Here is a 27,507-nt window from a genome sequence, read left to right as displayed (position 1 = left end):
CAAGTTACTTACCTTCGGTAATGGTGTATCTGGTAGAGACGATTCTAACCGCAGATTCCTTCACGACCCGCCCTTCCCCCCCCGTTCTGCGAGGACCTTCAGCTTGGTCTTCTGCACTCGCCTACCTTTGAGTGGTTTTGTCTTCTTCGAGTGCCCTCCTCCCTTCCTCCCTAGCGGGATGCTTTGTTCGGTTTGTTTGATCCATTCCTTCCTTTCTGGTAATTGGTTGGTGGGTTCATGGGTACTTCTGCATCCCTGCAAGCTGGTATTCCAGTGTGTGGCCTACTCATGATCCTCTACCCTTTTTCATTGCAATATATGACTCCTCTGCAGTCCTCTGAGTTGGGGTCTCTTGGCTGTGTCTCAGCCCTTAGCTCCTTACAGGGGCTGCGCCTCTCCTTACTGGTGTTGTCTTGGGGTAATTTGTCGTTACTCCTCTGTTCTGGCCTTGTTGTCCTTCACTGGTAATAGACTGTGGTTGCAGGTTTCTTTCGTCTGGTGTGACTTTTTTCACCTGCTACTCTGCTTCCAGGGAGGATATTGTATTTGCTTGCAAGGTTGTTTCGCAGTGACAGTGCCCTGCCCTTACCTTCTATGACTTTCATTGCCACACTGCCTAGCACCTCCCAGAATGGCGCTGTTCCTCTCCATTCACTTCTTTCCTTTCTGTTTATCAGATTTTTTCGCACACTGTTCCCATATTTTAACAGTTTTTATTTGTGATGGCTCCACGTTGTGGTGCGGAAAAGTTCTCTGAAGAAAACTGACGTCAGGGCGAGGGGGTGGGTCTTAAGTGACCTTGCTGACGTCACGCCCGCGGACGTCAGGGTGGAGTCACGTGGTACCTCCCCCCCCTGGCGCGCAAAGATGCTGTGGCAAAGAACATTTTCTGGATCCAATCTTACGCCTGGGGATAATTCTACGTTAAGGAATCTGCGGCTAGAATCACTTCTACCAGATACACCGTTACCGAAGGTAAATAACTTGTACGTTAAAACACTTGTCTGTTTATACCATGCACTCTGGTGGTATTTCACTGCAGCAGGGCGGTAACCTAGCTTGTATTCATCAGAGCGCACTCTGTCTCTCATTTTGAGACTTCTGCGCACTCCTCCAGTGAATACCGGTCTCAACATTTTAAGAAATCACATCCCAATATGCAAATTACACACTTTCTATCACCCCGAGGGGGATAATCTCTCCTTCATCAAACAATTACTCGAAATCCTCTTCGGTAATGTCTATTCTGCAGTTCCCCAAATCTTCCTCTGTGATTTCAACATTCATTGGTCTAACCCCAATGACCAAGCTGCTACATGTCCTAAATCCTTCTTAGATGTTCACGAGTTGACCCAATACTGCGACAGGCCAACACATAATAAATGAGAAATCCTGGATCTCATCCTCTCCAAAGGAAACACCATATCTCTGGATAACATCTCCCAACTGGTCTGACCATCACATCATCCTCTTTTACATTAACCAGGAGGTGTACGCAAAGAATCCTCAATCGAAAATGATAAAGATATGGAAAAGGGACCTTAGACATAATACAGCTGAGCTAGCAACCCAATCTAAACTTGCCCTTTCCGTCTAAGTTGTCAAGCCTGAGGTTCACTTACTCACGGACTTTTGCAACTCTACTATTTCAAGTATCTTGGACTCCGTTGCACCGATCCAACAAACAAATGCATCAACAAAAATCTCGAAACCCTGGTTTAACGACAACTTAAACTCCGAACGACGTAACCTAAGGGCAACTGAACGATTTTGGAAATCAAACCCTTCCTCGGAACTGCCAAAATTCCTCAGAACTGTAAGGAGCTCCTATAACAAACAAATCAAGAGCGCCAAGGCTGACTACCTCAGATCTCAACTTAACCAAGCCTCTAATCGTCTCGGAAACTTTTTGAAAGTGTTAAACAACAATTGTGTGACGCACCCACTCGGTCTGACCCAGGTCTTGCGACGCTTTGGCTACGTTTTTTTAGGAGAAATCAAGACTCCTCAATATCGAACTGGAATCGTAAGAGTCCTCTCTACCATCCTATTGCCTTGCGCCCCAATCATCTACCGGTGAACAGCCCGATTCAGTTAGTCTGAGCACCAAAAACACTTCCTCCTGGGACACTTTCACCCCTTTTAGCGAAAGTGACATCAACCAAATTCTTCAGAATATCAATCCATCCAGTCACTGCAATGACCCGCTACCACTCTCCATCTTCAAAGAAATCAAGGAAGTCCTCACCCCCTCTGGACAAAGATTGTCAATGCCTCTGTCTCAAGGTAGGATCCCTGACTGCCTAAAAGCAGCTCAGGTTTCCCCTATCTTAAAACATAATGCAGATGGTACAGACCTTAACAACTTCTGCCCTATCTCCAACATCACTACTCTGGCCAAACTCCTTGAAAAATGTGTCCAATCTCAACTTTGCGCTGACATTGAAAATTACCAACTCCTAGACCATCACCAATCTGGTTTTCAGAGCGGACCTAGCACTGAATCAGCTCTTATTCATGTTTTTGATGACATTCTAAAAATGCTCGACCACAACAAATCCTGCCTTCTGATCCTCCTTGACCTTTCCTCTGCATTTGACACTGTCAATCACGACAATGTATTATCAGTTCTGGAACACAGGATGAGCCTCTCTGGTCTGGTGCTGCAATGGTTCTCGTCCTTCCCAAATAATAAAGGCGAACCACTCCCTATCCCCGCCCTTGTCTGTATCTATGTATTCAACCTATTCTTGAAACCACTTGCAAATGCACTATACTCAAGGAGCATTCTCTTCCACATGTACGCAGATGACACACAACTTTCACGAAAATCTCCTCCCCTGACAATCTCACATCACTCAACACTACCCTCATAAAACTCCAACTGGCTAACGGAGAATCACCTTCTACTCATCACTTCCAAAACCAAATTCTTGCTCATTTCTCCTCCGAATCCTACCCCCAAGGTAAACCTCTGGTTGAACCATCTCACTTCTTTTAAACCCCCCTCCCTCTTCCCACCCCCTCAGGGTAATCATTGATTCAGGCAAATTGCTCTGATTCACCCTGGACAAACATTTACATTTGAAGATTCACATTATTAAGGTTTGTAAGGGAGCAAATTACCAGATGAGGTTACTCCGGAATCTCAAACCTTTCCTCCCACAAGCTGACTTCAAGCAGGTTGTTCAAGCATTGGACCTGCTGAGGCTAGATTATGGCAGTGCCACTCTGTGGCCTCCTGAAATATACCTCTCCCCCACTTAAAGCTGTATTGAATGCAGGAGCCAGACTGACCACGGGCACTACTAGATCTGCGCACATCTCCCCAGTCCTGCAATCTCTAAATTGGCTGACTTTTGAAGCAAGAATACAGTTAAAGATCCCCTGCCTGACTCGCAAAGCTCTCCATTTCAAACCCCCCAAGTACCTATGCCAAAAGCTAGAGGTATCTGGAGGTGGTAGACCTTCAAGAAGCGCTAACACCTTCCTTCTGAAACCACAGATATTTTGAAAAAAGAGAACTTGTCAAAGAGCTTTCTCCGGCTCCGCTCCACGGATCTGGAACTCTCTCCCTCCAGGAATTCGCAGTCTCACCTCCACGGTTGCCTTCAAAATTGAAGTAAAACAATTCCTTATGTACAGGGTCTTACCTTAATTGGGCTCCGATCTTGTGCTTGAATGTACTGGACTTACACCCTCATTCCTTGTACTTACTGTGATGATAGGTTTGCACCCCTTGTAATTGTTTCCTGTGTTATGTATTTGTTGCCTGCCTAATCTTGACCAACCGTAATTGTGAAGCGCTCTAATATCCCTCTGGATCATGTTCGCGCTATATATAACTGTTAGAACTGGCTGTCTCTAGTTGGCAGAGGTATACACTTCTGACAAATAGGGACACACCTTTTCTAGTCAGGGCAAGGGGATCACACCCTTTGATAACCCCTGCTCACCCCCTTGGTAGCTTGGCAGAGCAGACAGGCTTATCTCAGAGGCTGTGTGTTAAGCATTTATGACCACATACAGTAATAAAGGGAATACACTACAAATGGACACGACACAGTAGTCTTATAAAAATAAGTGTTTTTATATAAGGTTTAGCACAAGACCAGATAACAACAAAAAATGTACACAATCTTAATAAATACTCTGGGAAGGGAAAAAGGATAGTTCAAAGGTGGTTTCTTCTTTAGCACAAAAGTCTTTAGTATCACAAGCAAATCTTCTTCTTGACAATACAGTTCTTAGCAACAGGGTAACCCACATGGGGGCTACACGACGTCGAGGCAAAGTTAATCCAAAGGTTCGGCGTCGACCGCGAGGAGCGCTACGTCGAGCCCGGAGTCACACAGACCCCCAACAACACAGTACCTTTGGAAAATAAAGCGCACGATGATCAGCGGCGTCGAGCAATCCGGCGTCGCGTCTTCGGTGTCGATCAGGCCTTAGCAGGCGTCGTCGTTGATGATGCGGTTGCACAGAGTGAGCAGCGCTCATGGCGTCGAGAGGGCACGAGGGCGATGCGATCAGCAGCGGTGCAGACACGAGGTCCCTTGGAGCTGGAGCCGTACTCCCACTCACTGGCGTTGCTGCTGGCGTCGGTCGGGCCCGGCGGCCGGTCGTCGAGGAAGCGGGACACTGGGGCCGTTACCCACTACGTCGAGCTGGATTCGGCGACGTCCGTCGGCGTCGAGATTGCTGGTTCTTTCAGAGGTGCTGGATTTACAGGTTCCAGCAAATAGCACTTTAAGCAGATGAAGTCTTTTAGCCCTGTGACTTCAGCAGGAGACTGGCACTCTTCCAGTCCTTGGAGATTTTCTTAGCAAGCGTGAGAGTACACACACACAGTTCCTCTCTCCTGGTTCCTTGGCAAAAATAAAGAAGCACTGCAGGATTCCCCCCAGCAAACAGCACACTGGCAGAAGGGGTAGGCAAGTCCTCAGATCAGCAGGCCTCTTGTCCTTGGTTACAGGGTTCCTTGTCAGAAGTGATCTAAATTCTTGGTTCAGGGGTCCTTCTCTTATACCCCTTTTCGGCTTTGATCCCTTTGTCCCTGCAGGGGGATTCCCCACATCCTGGGTCTGTTGTGGGTGGAGCCAGGCAGAAGCACCTGGCCTATTCACTGAGCAGGGCTGGGCCCTCAGACGCCCAGCAGGAGGTGGAGCCAGCATTGACACTGGCCGGAGCAGAGCTATCGGCCTCCTGGCAGGAGGTGGGGCTAGGATCGTCCATGGCAGGCACAGAGCCATCAGCCACTTGGCAGGAGGTGGAGCCAGCATTGTATCAGGCAGGGCAGGCTATCAGCAACTACTCTCCCCTACTCTCAACGCAAATGTCCCACTCATCCCACACTGACTCATCCAGACCTGTGGAGCCACCCAGCTCCTGTCACACACACGCAAGACCAGCAGAAACCAGAAATGGTTAGACAAGAAAATAGACACTTTCTAAAAGTGCTATTTTCAAACCCAGAGTCCAAAAACCATCCACACCAACGGATGCGTAATTAAACCCCGAGTTCAGGGATACCAAACTCGACATTGCACCATTCTCCCCGAGCCAGCTAGGATCATAGCATTAATAATCCCGGCGGCCCATTCTACCCAACGGAGAGCAGGCTACCTCGCAATAGTGAAGAACGAAGATGGCGGTAATTCACTATTAGGACATGCCAACTTGGTCAGGCGTGTCCTACCTTATACTTACAATGCACCCTGCCCGCGGGCCTACCATAGGGGTGACTAACATGAAGTCAAGGGAAGGTTTGAGGGGCTGGCAAGCAGGTATACCTGCGCAGCTTGCGTGACAGCACTAGGCTGCACGTGGGCCTCCCAATGACCGACCCGTAGACATTCTTTCACGAGGCCGCTCTTGTGGGTGGCACAACACGTGCTGCAAGCCCACGAGCGGCATTTGTATTTACAAGCCCCGGCACTCCTGGTGCACTAGACTAGGGACTGACAGTAAACCAAATAAGCCAAACATGGATACAATCGATGCATCAATTTAACATCGGGAGCACTTGCGCTGTGGCACTGATCAGCAGTGGCATGGCGCCCAAAGCATATACCAGCAAAACATCGAAACACAGTGGAGGCAAACAGAAAAAATGGAGGAGAGACTCAAGCCAATGATGTCAGGTCTAACAATAACTTTATGAATAAATATAAAATAAACAGCTAATGACTCTTGATCTTGCTTAAAACCCAATAATGCAGTTGACCACTTGAATAGGCCCAGCTTATTGCATGCCGTTATAACCCATTTAGAGCTGCTTGATGAGTATGCTGGACAAAAAAGAGAAAGTGTTACTCATTCTCTTTATATTAAGAGCAGGCATAATTTAACCAAAGATTGGATTTTGTTGGTTTCCTAGCAGATTTAAAATCCTTCCCAAAAATCTCATAATGCTTAGCAAAACAGTCATTATTGCTGATAAGGAGGAAATAGGAGGAGCTCGCTGTTGTCTAGCTTGTCTGCTACTGGATTTAGTGAGGAGAATAAGAGGTCACACATTTTTAAGATGGCATACATTGTTAAGATGACATCTTCGTAAATAGCATTAGCATTCCACTCGATCAGGAGCATTACTTGACGCCTGTTTCCATGCTTACCCATGGCCCAAGTCCAAAACATGGGGGAAGTCATCCCTTTCATATCTATGGGGAATTGTCATATCAATTAAGAACTCCCATGCTCTACCATCGAGGAAGATGTAATTTTCTGAGGCTGTCTCCACCCCAGTCAGCCTACTACTTTTGAACTTAGATTCAGAGAGACTGAGGACTTCGAGAGTAAGCTTTGTGCTGGAACCTGAGGGGTTAGGTTTCTGCACTCCCTGAAAAATATTCTTTAGATGCAATCTCCATTCCAAAATGTCCACTAATTATCTAAAATGTACATATTTGGAATATGTACTTTTCATATGTATGTCTTTTTCACACTAATTAGTGGCTCCCCCAAGTGCAATGTCATGGCCTGCTGGCATGCAGTAAGGACTTGCATTTTGACACCTCTTACTGCACTGCTATGGATTTCTAAGACACATACATGTAATATAGAATTCTATTCTGATGCAAAGAGAAATATATTTTGAAGTATTAAACCTACATGGAGTCCGACAATACTTGCAACCTTGTATGTTGCAAGTATTGAATTTTAAACACTTCTGCAACAAACCCTAGCTTCACCTATATCTCAGATCCCTACTCAACAAACCACACAGCAACAATGCTGTGAACCTTTCCTTATATTAGTTTTCTTAGTGCATATAAGCATAATATCCAACCACATGCTTATGAATGAATTCAAGCAAAGGTATTGTGGAAATACAGAAATAAGGCAAAATGCTGAACCATGTAGGGGAATCGTTTTTTTACCAATTTAGAGGAATACACCAGGTTGTATTAAAGCAATGTACATTACATATATAATTTTGAATGCTGCTGTTTAATATGATGCTTCAGCGAATAGAAGTTGCTGTTGTATGTATAGAAACCTTACATTATAATATCTCATGTATACTGATGTTTGAACAAAATGATCCAATAATCAAAATGGTAACTGTAGTAAAATGAGAATTTCTAGTACATGGAAAATAAATGAGTCCTAACAAATCAAATACATGTTTATGCTGTTGGTTTATTTAATGTGTGTACATGCTTGGATAAAAGAAAGATATAATGACATATTTAAAGAAATTAATATGTCAGCCACGGTAGAGGTAATTTGTATTGTCCATTTTCTTCTGATTCAGTTTTTCCATTTCTCTAGTTGTCAGTCCTGTATCCCATAATATTTTTAATTAACTTGATTTTGTCCATTGCCTAACACCTTGTTAATCACTCCTACTTGCATAAGGCTGAAGGCACCCCACGACAGTCAGGACTATTCTGCAGACAAGAAGGTCTTAAGCTGCTTGCTAAAACTCGTAAGATAGCAATCTCCGAAGACTGTTCTTAATTTTGACCCTAAACATTGCATCTCATCCTTGGTATTCCTGTTTAATATTACCACTTTCTCCCTCCTTATTTTTCCTTTGTTTTTGCTGTTCGACCAATTTTCCCTATGCTTGGGGGCCTCATTATAGCATCCGTGCATGCTGTCCCTGTGCTGTTCTTCCACACCTCTTACCTTCCTTTACACTGACTGTTGGTCTGAAATCTTCCCTTTATGATCAGCCACAGTTTTGCTGTGGGTAGAGTATTCCTTCAGTGCATCCATGGCCTTTCCCTTTAGACCAAGCGTTGCATCCATGTGCGCCTTTTGTCTTGCTTTCAGCCTTTGGTGTCCCTGCCACACTGTTTCTAAACTATTTTTTGTTTTAGGTATTCCATGTACATATTTGATATGTTCCCAAGGCAACCCCTTCACATATCAACTTTTATATTTGCTTAACAGGAGTGCTGTTGATGTGGCTCGCAAAAACCTTATAGCCCGTGTTGAGGAGCTGACTGGGGAGAGAGAAGCCTTAAAACGGGAAGTTGAAAACCTGCATCAGAGCTTGGCTCGCCATGAATCAAAGATAAAAGAAACCGAGCAGGAACTGCTGAGGTAATATTAATTTCTCATTCACATGCACAAAATATCTCCAATTGCATTGTCCAAGAAGCCCTCTCCTTTAACTCAAACATGTTCTAGAAATATCAAGGCATCTACATTTTTAACTATCTATTATGTAAGTCATGATTAAGAAACCTCAGAGGAGTGTCTGACTAAAAAGATAGGTCTTGAAAACCTGTCTTTCTGTTTTTTAATAAACAGATTTGGACTGGAAGCACAGTAGATGCTGAGACTTCTACAGATAAATGCAACTTCCAATAACTTCTGGTATGCAACAATATCATATGTATACACCTAAGAAAACATTCCCTAAAATAGACAAGTTAACAGATCTGTACATCAAACATGTTAAGCTATATATTTTTAATTATTCAGACACAAATTGGAAGTTAGAACAAATCAACAAACAAATAACTTATGCATTTGAGTCATTGAAGGATGACAATGAATCCTTCTCTCTCATTTAAATTGACAAAAATTGCATGAAATTATTCAAGGTGTAGTTTTCCAGGAAAACTGCAGTTTGAAATGTTCTCAAGATACTTTTTGTATGATATTGTATACTTTGCATACTAAAGTCATACAAGCTAGCACCAGGAGACTGCTCCAAACAGAAAACGTCTCTGGCAATAAATTTTACTCATCCCACAAGACCCTTTCCGCTAGAATTAGTATCCTATAGATGAAAAATATGCAAAATTACTTGATGCAACATTTTTCAAATTATGGTACATGGCAAAACTTAATTTGTGAGATTTTTCAGGCGTAACTAAGATTTTGCTAGCATGTAGCTTGTGGAACACAGCCTGCAATATTTGTATTTATTATTTTTTGGCATGCATCACAGGACATAGAGCTTACATTTCTAAACCATGCTGGAATTGTGCAAGTTATCAGTATTATCAAATAAGGCCAGTGGCCGCTTTCAATCTACCATTCATTAATAACTAGTTTCATACAATTAAACATATTCACATAATAACCTAACCACGGGGTAGTTCTGCAACTTGTTTTAACATTCTGTTTTTAAAACTCCAAACCATAAAGAGATCTGAACGACACAATTGTAATTTTGATACTCTGTCTGAAAACCAGTATACGCCAAGAACCACACATATGAAAGTATGCATCAAACTTGACTGTACTCTATCAAGAATAAATTATAAAGAGACCATCGAATAAAGGACATTAGAACTGAAAAATCTAGCCTGGGATGACCGAGAGAAAGCCTCTGAACTCAGGGATAGCAGGTTATTTTGGGTGGTGATAAATCGACCCTTCCTTAGCAGCGAAAATAGGACCATGATTATGCAGATAACCTGAGGAGATTTGGGAGTCCCAGGATCTTTAACCCAAAGGGTACTATCCTGAAAAATGAAAGCGAGGATGAAACTCATTTTAATATTGAGACTGTGCAACAGCTTAGTCTCTCGCTCACTTTGGGGGAAGTGGAGGAGGCCCTGAGAAGAGGCATGCCACTTAAGGCACCAGGTCCTGACTCAGTACCCCTGGATTTGTTAAAAAATAATCCTGTAGAGTGGGTACCTCTGCTGCTAAATGTTTTTAAGGAGATTATTGTGGGGCGTATTCCATCGACATGGAAAGAGGCAGTAGTGGTCCCAATTTTTAAAAAGGGCAATAAAAGCGACCCCTGTTGCTACCGGCCAATCTCCCTAATAGACGCATCATGTAAGCTATTGGGGAGAGTAATATTGGCTCGCCTAGAGACATGGGTAAACTCATCAGGCGTCATTGTGGAATCACAGTATGGCTTCAAAAATGGCAGAGGTATAACGGAGCAGTGTCTCAATTTGGCTCTGATTATGGGTAAGTACATAAAGGCCAGGGGTGTTTCTATGCACCTGGCCTTTATAGACTTATCCAGTGTCTTTGATACTGTGTGCAGGGAGAAATTATGGCTACTGATGGAGACTATGGGTTTTGAGGAACCGTTGATAACTTTGCTACGTAGATTACACTCCGCCACCTCCGTGGCCATTCGATATGGGCCTGGAGGCGAAAAGACAGGGCCCATCCCATCAACGGAAGGTGTCCGCCAAGGCTGTATTCTTGCCCCCTTTTTCTTTTTAGTTTACATGAATGGTTTAGAAAAATTCTTGATTGAAAAAGGTTTGGACTTTCCTAAAATTAATGGCAAATACTAACCCTTATTGTCTTATGCAGAGGACACTGTGTTAATGACTCTGACTGCAAATAGAATGCAAATATGCTTGGACACTTTTAATGAATTTATGTTGGGTTTAGACCTAAAGGTAAACTTCACAAAATCCTTTACAATGGTCTGTGGCCCAAATAAGACCAAAACACGTAAATTTGTTGTAGATAACAAGGTTATCGAAAAAGTTCACATTTTTAGTTATTTGGGAAATGTTTTTAACAAATCTCTGAATTGGGACCCTCTTATAATATCACAGGTACAAAAAACCACCAGATCGATAGAGGCTCTTTCGCTGTGCTAGCAAACTAGGTCAAAAATTAATTGCTGAGTTAAAAAAATGTAAATTGATACTTGTATAGCGCACTACTCACCCGCAAGGGTCTCAAGGCGCTTGTACGAATACCGCTGTGGAACCCATCCTGGCTTTCCCTGTGAGGCATCCACTCCTGGGCACCCCCAAGGTGGAGGCCAGGCACCCTTAGCGTTGTGGGGGCCGTTGTGGAGATTAAGCAAGCTATTGCCCAGAATTGCAGAGTGGGATTCCATGATTGGAATAGGCACCGCGGTGAGAATTATCAGGTCCGTGGAATTTTTTGAGCCCAAGACACGCCGAGGCGGGTAATTGAACCCTGGTCCCGGGCTAGACCTCTGCATCAGGGTCTGCCGCTCTAATCATTGAGCCACACTTCTCCACTGACCCTGTATAAATCAAAATGTTTGCCTGTGGCAATTTACGGTGCAGGGGTATGGGGATACCATAAATGTGCACAGTTACAAATTATAGAGAACAAGTTGTTCTGCAAATATATTCTGTCATTCCGAGGTAGGCCTAGATTTCATGAGTGACAATATCCATGTTTCCCCACTTCTTTTATGGGGGAAAATATGGTCCTCGGAAGAACTTTTGTTTTCAAAAGAAATTCTGAAAGATTGCATAAATTTGGAAAATGCCTTGAAAATTCCCTGGCTGTTTAATCTAAAGGAAACCTTTTAAAAAATTGGTCTTGGTGATTTTTACAATAACCCCATCTGATTAAATCAGATACAAAAATGGTGATTAAGAATGCATATCGTACTATGTTAAGCTTGTCTAAACATGAAAATCAGCTTCCATACCAGCAACAATTTTATTTATCTTTTACTCTACACACGCAATGGCGTTTTTACTTCACTAGATTTCGATTAAATGCACTGCACTTTTTAGTGGCTTTTCCAAAGAAAGGAGGTTGGTGTGAGAGGCTACCCCGTTGCCCATGTGATAATGTAGCTAAACAATGCACATTGCACTTTGTGCTTTTTCGTACACTTTATAAAGCTCTGCGTGATCGCTTTATTAAACCCCTCCTAAGGGACATTAGACCCTGTAATTTTAGGGAAGGTTTTGAGCATTTAAGATCATTGTCAACTGCTGTTATATGTAGTTCTATGCTCAGTTTCATTAGATTAGCAATTTTAATCAGGAATCGTTACTGATATTGTGTCTTCTGATATTTTTGATTTTGATCTTATTTCTGAAAATTACTGAAATTGTTAGAAATGTTGATGATGACGAACGCTTTTAGTTAGAATGTATTAAAGTCACGTCAGTGGTCTTACATACTTGAGTGGGAAGGCGTGAGAGCCAACCCATTTAAGTAATTTTATGATCAATTTTTGAAAACATATAGTGCACTTTACACTTATTTATGAGCCGTTGTGGAGATTAAGCAAGCTATTGCCCAGAGTTGCAGAGTGGGATTCCATGATTGGAATAGGCACCGAGGCGAGAATTATCAGGTCCGTGGAATTTTTTGAGCCCAAGATCCGCCGAGGCGGGGAATTGAACCCTGGTCCCGGGCTTGACCTCTGCATCCGGGTCTGCCGCTCTAATCATTGAGCCACACTTCTCCACTGACCCTGTATAAATCAAAATGTTTGCCTGTGGCAATTTACGGTGCAGGGGTATGGGGATACCATAAATGTGCACAGTTACAAATTATAGAGAACAAGTTTTTAAAACGTCTGTTATCAGTGCCAAGTAGTTCTCCAAATATATTCTGTCATTCCGAGGTAGGCCTAGATTTCATGAGTGACCATATCCATGTTTCCCCACTTCTTTTATGGGGGAAAATATGGTCCTCCGAAGAACTGTTGTTTTCAAAAGAAATTCTGAAAGATTGCATAAATTTGGAAAATGCCTTGAAAGTTCCCTGGCTGTTTAACTTAAAGGAAACCTTTGAAAAAATTGGTCTTGGTGATTTTTACAATAACCCACATCTGATTAAATCAGATACAAAAATGGTGATTAAGAATGCATATCGTACTATGTTAGGCTTGTCTAAACATGAAAATCAGCTACCATACCAGCAACAATTTTATTTATCTTTTACTCTACACACGCAATGGCGTTTTTACTTCACTAGATTTCGGTTAAATGCACTGCACTTTTTAGTGGCTTTTCCAAAGCAAGGAGGTTGGTGTGAGAGGCTACCCCGTTGCCCATGTGATAATGAAGCTAAACAATGCACATTGCACTTTGTGCTTTTTTGTACACTTTATAAAGCTCTGCGTGATCGCTTTATTAAACCCCTCCTAAGGGACATTACACCCTGTAATTTTAGGGAAGGTTTTGAGCATTTAAGATCATTGTCAACTGCTGTTATATGTGGTTCTATGCTCAGTTTCATTAGATCAGCAATTTTAATCAGGAATCGTTACTGATATTGTGTCTTCTGATATTATGAGCCTCGTAAGGGATAACTGACCTTGATTTTATAGGAACTTCGGTTTTTGAATGCTTTCAGCTATAATGTACCAAATTCTCCTAGTGGTTTGCTAAATTTAATCTGGTTAGCGTGAGAGGCTAATCAGCTTTTATACAATGTAAGGATGCCGTTTTCTGATCATGCACAGTGCACTTTATATTTGCTTATTAACTTGTGAGAATGACGCTTTTGATAATGCACAGTTCACTTTATGTTTCCATATTAGCTTGTGAGGGATGTGACTGAGATTATACAATGAAATCTGCTATAACCGTGATTTTATATTGATTTTAATGTAAATTCTTTATGGACAAATATAGGAATTTATCTATGTATTCTGTTCTTGATATATTCTGCTGGAGTTTTGTGTTTTAACTCTGGGAAATGAAATACCATTTGTGAATTTGTAAGTTTAAAACTGTATACTTTTATGATTCTTCTTCCTTGAATCGAATAAAGTTACTACTGACTGACTGACTCTACACTAATCTTACTTTGCTCCACTACATGGCCAATATATGTCCTAAATCTGATGGTCAGTTTCTTATTTAGCTTAAGCCCACTTCTCTTGGATTTGTTTGTCAATGCCTCATTATCTCAAATTACTTAATAAGGAGCAGGAGCTGGGTACAAATTGCCTATTATAACAGTACATTTCTCCAGCATAAGATCTTTCATAGATTTACATACCTAACATATTCTCTGTCGTAAGACTGGGAGTGTAATGTTGTCTAATGTAACATAGCAGTGTACGTATATGTTCAAATAACCATGGACTATCTGTAGTCTGTCTGCCTCATTTTATGACCTGAACTTTCAACAGCAAATTATTGTAGCCCAGAAACCCAACTCCCCACAGAGGCCCCCCCCCCCCCAACTGTTTGATTTTCTACCACATGTTAAGCTGACCACACGGAATCTCTTCTTCGGAACCTTTCTTCGGAATTCTGTTATTTTCGTTTATTTTTTCCTGGTGGGCCTTCTCCCCGGATCCCTCATCACCCTTTAATCTACGTTGGGTCAGTGCTGGAAGCTTCTCTTGACTGACACCTTCCAAGATCGGGTCTCTGCTCGGTTCCTGTGCTTATTATATCTGCTGTCCTTCAGGATCAGAAAAGATTATTTGTTCTTACACAAAGACCAGAATGTCTGGTTTGAAAGGAATTTTTTTCTATGCTGCAAAGTGTATTTTCCTTGGCATTTTATCAATTTTAAGTTTGCTGCACGTAGATTTTGTTTTCCACGGAGGAACCTCAGATGGGGAAGATAATAAGTTTCTGATTATCAAGCGCCAAGAAGTGACTAGATGAATCTCTTTAAAGGGCAAGTTTGTTTCTTTGTTGATCTTGTCCTGATAGGCCTTGAAATCGTTTGTGGATCCCTTAATTTGCAGAGATTAGACTGCTACCAAAACGTTTTGATTTCCGGCACCCAGTTGTCTCTCTGAAAAAGCATGGCTATAGGTTGTTCGGTAGTAGTTCGTTTTTTGGCCATAGGTTATTCTGTAGTCGGTTTTTTAAAAACCCTTTGCACCTTCATTTCAAATATAAAAGTTGGTTTTCCACCTATACCCTACTGTCCTTTCTTGCATGTCAAGCGTGAGCAGCCCTTGTCCTTGAATGGTCTTTGCCTGTTGGAGTGTTTTGTCTGAGGTCGTGTACGAGAGGGCTTTTACTGCGAGGGTGCCTTGTTACAGGAAAATATAGTCTATGGACAAATCGAGACTACGGGGAATCCATGTCAAATGTGAGAGGCTTCCTCTGCAGAGAGAAGCCTTGTTTATGCATACTGGCTGTGTCTTCTGGTCTCCCCAATCCAGGTCCTCATTTATTTATTGGGGCTTGTCTCCTAGGAGCCTTGTCTATATAGGTTCCTTTTCCAAGTTCATGAAACAAATAGCCCTGGTAGTAGCAACATAGCAAATCGATTGTCTAGCAAAGACTTCGTGAAACATGATGGAAATGATACCCAGCAATCCTAGATTAAAGTTTGTTAGCTCCTTGGAACTGTATTTATTGTTCAAGTTACATCATGTTTTGTATCTTCCATGAGTGTAAAGAATTTCACCAAGCTGAGCCTAAAGTTTGATGCACACTACTATACTCTCTGCCCTCGGAAAGAACTCATAAAAAATAGTCCTGCAGCACAACATCTCTACACTCTTGGAAGGCCCCGTAAGTGGGTGTTACCAACAGCGCAGAAGTTCAAACACATCACATCAAATATTGTTCCAAGAAAGCACAAAATCAACAGATCACATACCATTTTTCAGGGAGATTTGCACCTTGTTATGCAAAAGAGTTGGATGAGAAACCTTTAAATCAGAAGAGCCAAAGTTTCTACTCAATGAGCTACCTTTTAATAGCAGGGAATGGCAGCACACTGCGTCCTATACCAAATCCGCAAGTCCTTAGTACCTCTCAGCAGACCATTCGTTTCAAAATGACACTATTGCAGGGCATGATTCAGCTGCTACAATAGGTGACTTCTTGTGACACCTTACCTTAAGGATTCCTACTTCCATATTCCGATGTTTCCAAATCATCACAGGCACCTTGAATTTATGCTAGGTGCATAGCCTTATGAATTATCAATTTTGCCCTTTGGTATTCACAACATGTCTTGCCTCCATGTCAGAGGTATGCATTTTTACCCTCTTGTAAACAACTTGCTGTCAAAGGGAAAGACAGCCCTGCCCTATGTCCCACATAGAAGAAACCTTCACCACGTATGGTTCGCTATCAATGTGAAAAGTGCAATCTGCAACCAATGTAGATGCAGAATTATTGGCCGCAACACAGAGTGCCTAGTTAGCTCAGATTCTCCAATAACAAAGAGTGTCTTATTTTTCTGATGTCTTAATCTCTTTTGGTGGTAAGGCCTTCATGTTGAGCATAATGGCGTCATGCATGGAGTTATTTTACAGTGCACTTTTGCAGATGCATCCAATGCAAGAGTGTTTGGCGACCAATGAATGTGGATGCCTCAGGATCTAGTGCTTTGTCTCAATAGGTCTATCGCTAAAGTGACACTTTGTAAATCCCCTGCCTTACATAACACTGATAACATATGCCTCACTTAATGGTTGGGGAGGGGAATGTATAAGTGCCACAATACTATTCAGAGGAAGTGGGACAATTGATAACCTCTTCACATTCATGTGATTGAATTGAAAGAAGTGTTTCTGACACCAAAACGATTAGCAAATAACTCATACTAATATGCACTAACATCTTTTCCAGCTTGTACTGTATTTAGAAACTGAATGGAACACACTCCCTACGTCTGTCGCAGTTTACCCAAGAAATTTGGCACTGGGCTCCCAATTGCCAAATCCATCACTTGCCACATTCCACAGATTAGAAATGACTTTATAAACTTACTCTACTGGCCCAATCATAATACTCAGAATTGGAAGATCAGTTGCAAAATTCTCAGCTCCTACTTTCAGTAGTGAACATGGCAGATGTAAGGCCAGAAGCACTATTCTGTAGTAGGGGATCTCTGTGTATAGTCATAATCTAGTGAATAGTCCCGCTCATGAGCGTGGACCCCGGAGCAATCAAAAATAATCTCTTAATGTGTCTAAAAATACAGTCATGCAGAGACACCTAAGAGAGAATTTAAAGACAGATAATACAGCCTATATCCACAGGCTACACTGTTCAGTACTTCAACTAGACATTCCACCAAAAACCACAAACAGCACTGCTTGCCTAGTTTTCTTCATAGAGAACAACTTCCCCTTTTACCAACAAAGCCTCTGGAATGATAGAGAGGAATGGGAGGACATATCAGCCCCATAGGCTGCCATTATGTGGCTAAAAAAGGGATACCGTGTCTTTAAGAAAACTTTCTAGAACTTTCTCATTATCCCAGAATGCCCAGCAGGTCCCATTTACTTTCAGTTCTTTTTTCTGGCTCCTGCTAGCAGGACCCTGGAGCATTGAGCTCTCCCTTTTTTGGGTTTATTGTAAGAATTTTGCACTTTTAAAGTGTGTGTGTTTACACTCGACGTGTTCTGGTGCCCTCTTCCTTTTCTAGTATTCTGAGCACTTCTTTTTTGTCAAAAATGCCAGCATTGTTCGATAAATGCCCGGAGTGCTCTAGGAAGAAGGCCAAGTCGGACCCACACCCTGTGTGTATCCTGTGCCTCCCTTCTACTCATCTACCTGAGAAGTGTGAGATTTGCCAGACTTTCCCCTCCAGGACCCTGAGAGGCAGAAAGATCAGGCTCCAAGGACTGGAAGAAAGAAGGCTGCAGAGTCAAGGTGGGTCTGCCCATGCTGAGGCCTCTGGGGGCTCCCCAGCGTCAAGAAGGCCAAAAAGCGTCGCCGTTCTCCGTCCACGTCGACGGCGTCGAGAGGCATGATGGCGATCTGCTCCCCATCTCCCCAGGGCTCTGGGTCGAGGCGACGTCTACGTTTGTCGTCGAGGGGACTGACGAGACCGCCGTCGAGGTTGCCGCCGAAGACGTCATCGTCATCTTCGACGACGTCGACACTTCGACGTCGTGTGGATTCCAGACGGCGTTTGCGCTCGCCCTCGACGTCGACTCGACGTTCGGCGTCGAGAAGGAGATCATCACATTCGACGTCAAGGCGCAGGTCATCAGCGTCGAGGCGGCGAAGCCCATCGCCGAGGCAGAGGTCGTCGACGTCGAGACGACGTTCGTCGGCGTCGAGGAGGCGTTCTTCAACGCTGCAGAGGCGTTCTTCGACGCCCAAGAGGCGCTTGGCGCCTAAGAGGAAGAGATCATCTTCCAGGAGGCGGTCTAGAGCCAGGAGTCCTTCCAGATCCTCTGGGGCACAACGGCGACGTCGGTCACTGACAGGGGGCGCTGCCTCTCGATCGCCTACACCAAGGAAGAAGTTGAGGGAGTCACCGGGCTCGGTGTACTCGGTGGTGTACTCGCCCCCGAAGCCGAAGTCACCGACTCCTCCTGCTCCACTGCCTAAGTAGCCGCTGCTGCGCACTCCTTCGCCACCTCCTCCTTCTGTTCCTCCACATGGTCAGTCTCACTGACCCTCCCTACGCCGCCTAAGGGGGCACCTCGGCCGAGGTCCCGGTCAGGCCACCACCGCAGGCTCCGCCGCAAGCACCTGCGGAACGCCCAAGGCCCAGAAGACCTAGATCTCGCTCCGGATGGAGAGGCAGATCCAGGAGTCGCCGTCGTTCATCGACGAGATCCAGATGACACCGCAGGAGGGGTCGTTCTAGGTACACCACGGATTCGTCCAGCGCAGGGAAATATTCACCAACTCTAGCAGACTCCCCTCAGACGAAGGTATCCCCTGTGGACGACGTGGTCTCCTTTCAGGAAGTCTTGTTGAGGGGTGCGAGCAAGCTGGGCATCCAACTGACTGTGGCCACGCCTACGACCTCCGTAATATTTGAGACTCTCCACAAGAAGCACCTATCTAGGCCTCTGTTGCCCTTGGTGCCTGGATTAGTGGAACCCGCCATGGAGCTCTTCCTCACTCCGGCGGTGAGAAAGGCAGCCCCTCCAGGCTGCAAAAGAAATACAAAGCTCCTGATGCGGACCCGGCTTTCCTCCGAGTGGACCCAGTTCCGGATTCCTTCATTGTGACGGCGGCGAGGAAGCAACACGCCACCACCCCGACCTCAAGTGTGCCTCCGGACAAGGAGAGTCACTGGTTGGACTCAGCGGGCAGGAAGGTATGCGGGACGGCCGCTACCTCCATGAAGGCTGCCAGTGCATCTGCATCGTTGGGGCGCTATGATCTGGCGATGTGGGAGTCCCTCCAACAGTTCGCCAACCTCCTCCCCCGGGAGAAGGAGGATTTTATGGAAATCCTAAATGAGGGATTGCTGGTGTCGAACCAGCTGATCAGCGCAGCTGCAGACTCTTCGCTCTTGGCAGCCCATGGGTACTGCCATGGAGTTAATCAGAGGCGCCACGCTTGGCTCAGATTGACATCACTGAAGCCTGAAGCCTGAAGCCCACCAGAGGGTGGCCAAACTGCCCTTCTCGGGCGTGACCGTATTCGGGAAACATGCCGGTGATGAGATGGCCCGCATGAAGGCGGAGGCTGAGGCTCTGACGGCTGTGGGCTTGGAGAAGCCCAAGGACCAGAAGATGAACTACTGCCCGTTCCAGAGTCGGTATGGGCGCAGGGCAGAGGGCGAGGTCAACAACAGCAGTAGCAGCAGCAACAATTCCAGAGGAAGCCCTTTCAGAAACGTCAGAGGGGCAGGGGTGGTCAGCAGTCTGCCACCGCGACCAAAGGCCCGGCCGGGTCTAGGCTCTGAGCGATTACTTCCCCGTCATCTGTTACCCACTCCGGTGGGGGGGAAGCGTTCAATATTTTCTGGCAGAGTGGAGAAAAATTACTCCGGACAAGTGGGTGCTGAATATTGTTTGCAATGGATACAGTCTTCGGTTCACCAGCCCGCCTCCAGCAGTTCCACCGGTTTGCTCGCAGTTTCAGCTGTGCGAGCTCCAGGCGGAGGCAGATACCCTGTTAAGGAAAAGGGCGATAGAAGACGTCCCTCTGTCTCAAAGGGGAAAAGGTCTGTACTCCCGATTCTTTCTGGTCCGAAAAAAGGACTAGAACGAGTTCAGGCCTATTCTGGATTTGCGGCAAGCAAACTAGTGGATTCGCAGAGAAAAATTTCGCATGCTGTCTTTCCACCAGATTTACCCTCCACTGCAAAGGAGAGACTAGCTGTGGGCGATAGACCTGCAGGATGCATACTTCCACGTGCCCATTGCACAGAAACACCGGAAGTTCCTGCGATTCCAAATCGGCGCCAATCACGATCCATACACAGTGTTACCGTTCGGGCTGAAGTCTGTGCCCAGGACCTTATCCAAATGCATGGCAGTGGTAGCGGCACACCTGAGAAAGAACAAGGTGTTTGTCTACCCGTACCTGGACGATTGGTTGATCAAGGCACCCTCCTTCTCGGAAGCTCAAGCGCACTTCCAGAAGACGTCCGTTCTCTTGAACAAACTCACATCAACATGTCCAAGTCCGTCCCGACTCTGGTCCAATGCTTACAGTACTTGGGAGCCTCCATCAATACGCTGTCAGCAAGCGTGTCTCCTTCAGAGGAAAGACGTTTATCACTCCTTCGGAAGGCTCAGGCTCTTATGACCGTTCCATCGAAGTCAGTGAGGACGGTGTCTTCTCTGCTGGGGTCGATGGCCTCTTGTATCTTCCTCACGCCACACGCACTGCTACACATGAGACCGCTGCATGAGTGTCTGGAGGATCAGTGGGACCAGAGGAGAGGAAACTGGGACGACAAGATAAGACTGTCTCTGCATGCTCTACAGTCTCTGAAATGGTGGTGTTCAGCGGATAATCTCCTCAAGGGGGTTCCCTTCCACAAGGACATTCCCACTCAGACTTTTGTGACGGATGCTTCTCTCCATGGCTGGGGAGCGCTTTCCGGGGAGTTACAGATCAGGGAACGTGGTCCCAGACGGAGTCCACGTGTCACATCAATTTTCTGGAACTCGGGTGCTTGAGATTGCGCACCCTGTCGCAGAAGGCGCAGGCGATCTGGCACTGGTTTCTTGCCAGAGGACTGACGATAACGGCTACTCATCTACCAGATGTGCAGAATGTTCAGGCGGACGCACTGAACAGACTGATTCAGGAAAACCACGAATGGGTCATCAACGACGAAGTACTCTGAGACGTTTTCGCCAGGTGGGTCACTCCAGACGTGGATCTGTTTGCCACCGCCGAAAACATCAAATGCCGAGACTTAGCATCCAGGTACTACCAGCGGGGAACGCTGGGAAATGCGTTATGGATCGACTGGTCGAACAGCTTTCTGTACACTTTTCCACCCATTCCCCCGATTCCGGCGGTGCTCATCAAGCTGGCCCAGTCCAGGGCGCGGATGATACTGATTGCCCCTGAATGGCCCAGGCAGTGGTGGTTCACGGACCTGCTTCACCGGTCTCTCCATCCTCACATTCGGCTGACGTGCCGGCAGGACCTGCTCACGAAGTTCGGGGGCAGATGTTGCACCCCAATCTCTCGTCTTTGAGTTTGGCGGCATGGCTCCTGAGATAGTGCAATATGGCCATTTCAATCTCCCTGCAGAGTGTATGGACATACTGAAGGAAGCTAAGAGACCATCCACTAGGACTTCTTATGCGTACAAGTGGAAGAGATTTTGCATCCGGTGCAAGTCTAAGAACTATGATCCAACGACATGTAAGGAAGATATCATCCTTCCGTATCTTTTACATTTGGCGCAGTCTGGCCTTTATTTTCATTCCATTAAGGTTCATCTCGCTGCGCTGACTGCCTACAGGAAATGCCCTTCACAGACCTCCTTCTTCCAGATCCCTGTGATCAAAGATTTTTTGGAATTGAATGTGGTGCTGTCCAGATTGATGAAGGAACCTTTTGAACCTATTCATAAGGCTTTGTGCAGCACCTCTCCTAGAAGGCGGCGTTCCTTGCGGCCATTACATCGGCCCGCAGGGTGAGTGAAATTCAAGCGTTGTGTTGCCAAGAACCTTATACTGTATTTCATGCTGATTAGGTTGTTATGCGTACTCACCCTAAATTTCTTCCTAAGGTTATTTCTGATTTTCATATTAACCAGACCATAACTTTACCTACGTTTTTTCAGAATCCTTCCTCTCCAGCGGAAAGGTCTCTACATTCCCTGGATGTCAGGAGGGTGTTGAAATTTTATCTGGATAAAACTAAGGATATTCGTAGGTCAGTCCAATTGTTTTATCAATTATGGGTCAGTCAGGACAGGTCTTGCTACCTCAAAACAGTCCATTTTGAGGTGGATCGTGTCCTGTATACAGTTGTTATCAAAAGGCTAATAAGACCTTAGAGGGTAAACCTAAGGCTCATTCCACCAGGGGCGAAGCTGCCACGACTGCTTTGTTACGTAAGGTTCCCATTGCAGAAATCTGCAGGGCGGCCACTTGGAGGTCGGTCCATACCTTTGCTAAGCATTACTGTCTGGACTCTGATGCCAGGGCAGACGCTCAGGTTGGGCAGGCTTCGCTGCGAAATCTGTTCGCACAGTAGTGGTGTTGTACTTCTTTGTCTCCACCGCCGCTTTGGTGTTGGGATGGGCTTGCCATTCTATTCACTAGATTATGACTATACACAGAGATCCCCTACTACAGAAGGAGTAGTTTCTGTCCTGTAACTCCGGTTCTTTAGTAGGGGTATCTCTGTTATAGTCATAAGCACCCGCCCTTATCCCCGGTGGCGTAAGATGTTCATGTTCGGAATGCTACAGGTCTAGCGTTATACGCCTTCAAAAAGAACTGAAAGTAAATGGGACCTGCTGGGCATTCTGGGATACTGAGAAAGTTCTAGAAAGTTTTCTTAAAGGCACAGTATCCCTTTTTGAGCCACATAATGGCAGCCTATAGGGCTTGTCTGTCCTCCCCTTCCTCTCTATCATTCCAGAGGCTTTGCTGGTAAAAGGGGAAGTTTTTCTCTATGTAGAAAACTAGGCAAGCTGTGCTGTTTGTGGTTTTTGGTGGAATGTCTAGTTGAAGCACTGGACAGTGTAGACTGTGGATATAGGCTGCATTATCTGTCTTTAAATTCTCTCTTAAGTGTCTGTGCAGGACTGCATTTTTAGACACCATAAGAGATTATTTTTGATTGCTCCGGGGTCCATGCTCATGAGTAGGGGTATCTCTGTTATAGTCATAATCTAGTAAATACTAGATTATGACTGTAACAGAGATACCCCTGCTACAGTACTGGAATTACAGGACAGAAACTACTCCTTATTCTGGTTGCAAAAAGCAGTCACAGCGACCTGTCTTTCTGTGACCAGAATTTGATTTTGAGAACCCACCTATGCTATTGGCTTGGGTCTCAAAATAAGAAATTAAGTGGGTTGCAGTCCGATTACCTAATTAATATTAATTAGATTTGTTGCAAGTTATGACTGTTCTATTAGCCAGATTCATAGGGATGGTAGCCTTAGGTGTCAGTTGACCACCATCCCTGCGATTGCTTTTAAAACATTAAAGCATTTTTGTTTTAAAGCAGCCCAATTTCCTTAAAGGAAACAGGGCTGCTTTAAAAATAAAAACACTTTAACAACTCCTAAAATGGGGTTTGTGTTTGGCCAAATAAGTTTTTGCACTCTTAATTGGAATAATTATGACCTTAAAAAATGTTTTATACAATTGACCCCATAGATCTGTTTGCCACAATAAAAAAAAAACATAAATGCCCATACCTTGTGAATGCTTTGTGGATAAAATAGTCATGGATATTTGCATACGCTTTACATGGCTTCCTTTTATTCTGGCAGTAGTACGCAAATTGAGGCATGTGTCCGTGACTTTAATGGTAGTTGCTCCAATGTGTGCCAGACAAGTATGATACTCCTAGTTGCTCTAAATGTCCATTCAGCCTTACTGCAAACTCGGCGATTGCACAAACTTGTTGACAACGCAAGGTGGTCATATCTACCGCCCCCAATCGACAGTCACTCAATCTAGCAATCTGCCTACTGAATTCTTAAAATAAACAATATTTAAATGGCTTCAATATTTTTGACTATTCTTGAAGAAGCACGTTGCCCCACAGCTTGTAATTGCTATACAGCAAAATGAAAACGTTTTGTTCACTACTGTGAACGCACTAATGTACGTCCAGTTACTGCAGCTCCATCATACACACGGTGACATCTTTACTCCTATAAAGAAGCAGGTTTACCCCAGACTTTCAATCAAATATACTCGCCATCAATGGTTGCCTACTTACAAAACAGACCCTTTGCTAAATTCCCATCATTAAAGCTTTATTGTAAGGGTTAAGAGGAGTTATACCATAGCTGTTACTTCTTTATGCATTGTTAGTGAACTCCAAGCCATTTCAGTGGATGAAGCTTTCATTCATGTACAGAACGATAAAGTTTTACGGACATATCCATAATTCTGTTAAAAGGTGGCATCACATTTTAATGTTAATCAAACCATTGAACTTCCAACATACTTTCAAAATCCATTGAGCAGGGCAGAAAGGGGACTGCATATATTAGATGTCAAACCGATGTCAAACAGGCTCTTTTGTACTACATAGATATGACCAGCCCTTTGCACAATCAAAGTTATTTGTCTTGTTTACACTTATACACCTTGGTAAAGCCAACTCTAAAGGGGACTTAGCTAGCGTTATTTTGTGGTGTCATTTCAATACTTAGTAGCAGATTTGTACGTGGAAAGAGGAAATGTGTCTCTCCCAAGAGAGGTTTTCATCCTTCAACTTTGTCTGAAGCAGACTTTATCACTCTAACAAGTGTATTTTTCATTCTGGGGTCTTTGGCTTCATGAGCTTTCTTAGTAAATGAGGAAAGATTCCATAGAGGCCTTTTCTTGGATGTTTCAAAGATCAGTAGTTTGAGCGGGCTGGAGATTGGCATGACAAGATGCAAATGTCTGTTAAAGTCTGTCAGGCTCCCCAGTTGGTGTGCCAGAGGAGGATTCACTGTTGGATGGAGTCTTTTGACCAAATTATTAATATTATTTTTTAAACGTACCTGCAGCCGGCTGCGTCGTGCTTATCTGCTCCTCTCCTTGCAGGCACAGACTCCCAGTCTCCCCTTCGGCCAATTTTAACCCTCCTCGCATGTTATGGGAGCAGTGTCAGGGTTGGCCTGAGCACTCTGAATTTGCACTCCCAGGGAGACTCGGATCTTGTGCCTACTCTCTTCAACCCAGCATTGCAGCTGGGATTGGATAGAGCTTCAGTACGCATGGCAGTTTGGCCTGCCTGAGACGGCCGTCCAAACCATCATGTGCACTGACAAAAGTGCAATACCCTCCCCCTGTGCCTGTCATCTCCCAGGCCCCGCCCCCAAGACTCTGTAGGAAAGGAAAAATAAAACGTTAATAAAAAGTGTGTAGCTTTTTTTTTTTTTTTTTTTTTACTGCTGTTTTGATAGTGGAGAAGCGGCAACTGCCTGCACTGCATCTCTGCAAGTAAAATCTTTAACCCTTAAAACCATTACCAAAGCCAATAGTTGCGGCCCATGAAAAGTGAATGTACACAACATGACGTGCAGGGACCTCGCTCTTTTACTGCTACTCTCACATAGGCACATCCCTCACGCTGCATTTACACAGGTGTATGCCTCACTTTGCAGTGACACAGGTATAACTTTCAACCCATAGTTCACTTACCCTACACTCACAATCCTGCATTCACACAGGCGCATCCCTCGCAATGGAATTACAAAACGTGGTAGCTATCCTGCACTCACACACACTGCTCACACACTGGTACACCACAACTAGAAAGGAGCAATGGTTGGATTGATATTGGTGTAGGAAGCACAGGTTGAGTATCTGGGGCATCACTCCACCAGTGTACCTCAAAGCTCTTGAAGCAAGCTACACTTGGACCAGCACTGCAGACTATCTGAGTCTGATCTTGGTGGACTTATACAGGGAAGAGCCATGGCATTTAAAAAAAATCCCATTTGCCTTTTAAAAAACAAGGTGGTTGTTTTCTTTGTAGTACAAGCGTAAGCTAAAATAAATAAATAAATGAAGAAAAACAGAAGAAAAAATGCCACCTAAATGTGTAGGGCATTTGTTTCAATAAAAATATTAAAAAGTAAAGCTTTGTATTGGTCTGCCATCCTGGAACATTAAAAAATGATAGAGTATGCAGAAAAATGTTTCAAGATGGCATGGATTTGAAGCTTGGAGCAGTGATGCCTGGCATTCTGCACATGAAAGTTGTGGTTAGAAGCAATGGTAGCAAACCTGCTGGTACTCTCATTACTCCTTTGGCACTAGTCTGCTATTTTAGATGCACTGCTAGGGGATAAACTAAATGAACTGTCTCTTGAGGTTGGAGTTCTGTTGCGTAACAAAGAGTAAGCAGGCAAATACTATTTCTCACCCTATCTGACACCCTAAGGACCAGCTGTTGTCTACTAGGCAGAGTCAAACTTCGGCAACGAGGCCAATGGCTGAAGAGGGATGATGCACTTTCCAATTGTAAGTATGGAAGTTGTTCTGAATGGCTAAACTAATATGTGAATGCCTCAGTCTGTCTGATGAATAACTGAAGTGGGCTTATCTGAAGCCTATTATCTGTAAAATGATGTACTGTTTATGAAAAAGCAGGAGGCTGGTGAGACTGCTAAAATAGTTTTGGTCAGATCTAAAAATGCTCCGAAATAGAGCACAGGGAGCAGGAGTACAGGGCGTCCTTGATAACACATACGGCACTGGTCAAGAGTATCACAATTTTCCCTGAGCGATTCTTGCAGATGTCTTCCCCCTAACCTTGGTTTAATCCGTTCCTGGTAAATTGGCCCAGCCACACGGGTGGGGGAGCGTTTTTATCTGGAGAAGTGGGAGGAACTTTAAACGGTAGGACTTCTGTTAATTCCTGCTGATTCCAGAAATGTCTATCACAGTAATGCAGAGTTCTTCAATCTGTGGGGCGACCCCCCCCCCCCCCCCTGACACTCCTCCCCCCACGCACCCACGGGGGCGCAACACCATCTCAGGGGGGCGGGGTGGAGGGGGGCGCACTCCACACTAAAATTTTAACTTTGTTGGTCCTTTACTGTCCCGAGGCGTCGCAAGTCCTCACCCATTTCAAATGGGAATTTTGTATTGGCGAGCTCGGGTAACAGAGGGTTGGAGGGGGGAGGGAGGGGAAATAGATAATGCACGACTTGTGCTTTTGTCCTGTAAAGAGTTTACAGTTAACCTTCCCAGGAATGAGTTAATTAGTAGAGCTGAAATACTTGGGCTGCAGTGGGAGGCAGTGTCTCCTCTGCTAAAACTGAAAGCAAACGAACCTGTTCCTTCGCGTTCGATTTCATAGCAGAGGAGACTTCTTGCCTTCCACTGCAGCTGAAATGACTGCCTGTTCCTTTCTTTCAGTTTTAGCAAAGGAGACATCCTGCCTCCCACTGCAGCTGAAGCATTTCAGCTCTACTTCAACCTTGTCCTGGGAGGGTTAGCTCTTAGCAGAAAGGAGACAAAGTTTCTTTTAAATTTACACATGCAGA

At 44.6% G+C, this 27,507-nt stretch overlaps 1 protein-coding gene across 4 annotated transcripts in view; it reads left to right on the top strand.

Moving 5' to 3' along the window:
* Window positions 1–27,507, top strand: part of LOC147701782 (C-Jun-amino-terminal kinase-interacting protein 4-like) — an 861,003-nt gene that overhangs the window by 264,057 nt on the left and 569,439 nt on the right. For all 4 annotated transcript variants that reach the window (XM_086930413.1, XM_086930411.1, XM_086930412.1 and 1 more), the window contains exon 11: window positions 8,404–8,556. In XM_086930413.1, coding sequence (XP_086786539.1) covers window positions 8,404–8,556 — 153 coding nt within the window. The remainder of the gene's footprint in view (window positions 1–8,403; window positions 8,557–27,507) is intronic.

Source organism: Lissotriton vulgaris, chromosome 7, assembly GCF_964263255.1.
Source record: "Lissotriton vulgaris chromosome 7, aLisVul1.2, whole genome shotgun sequence".
NCBI lineage: Eukaryota > Metazoa > Chordata > Amphibia > Caudata > Salamandridae > Lissotriton > Lissotriton vulgaris.
This window is presented reverse-complemented; position numbering and strand designations above follow the sequence as displayed.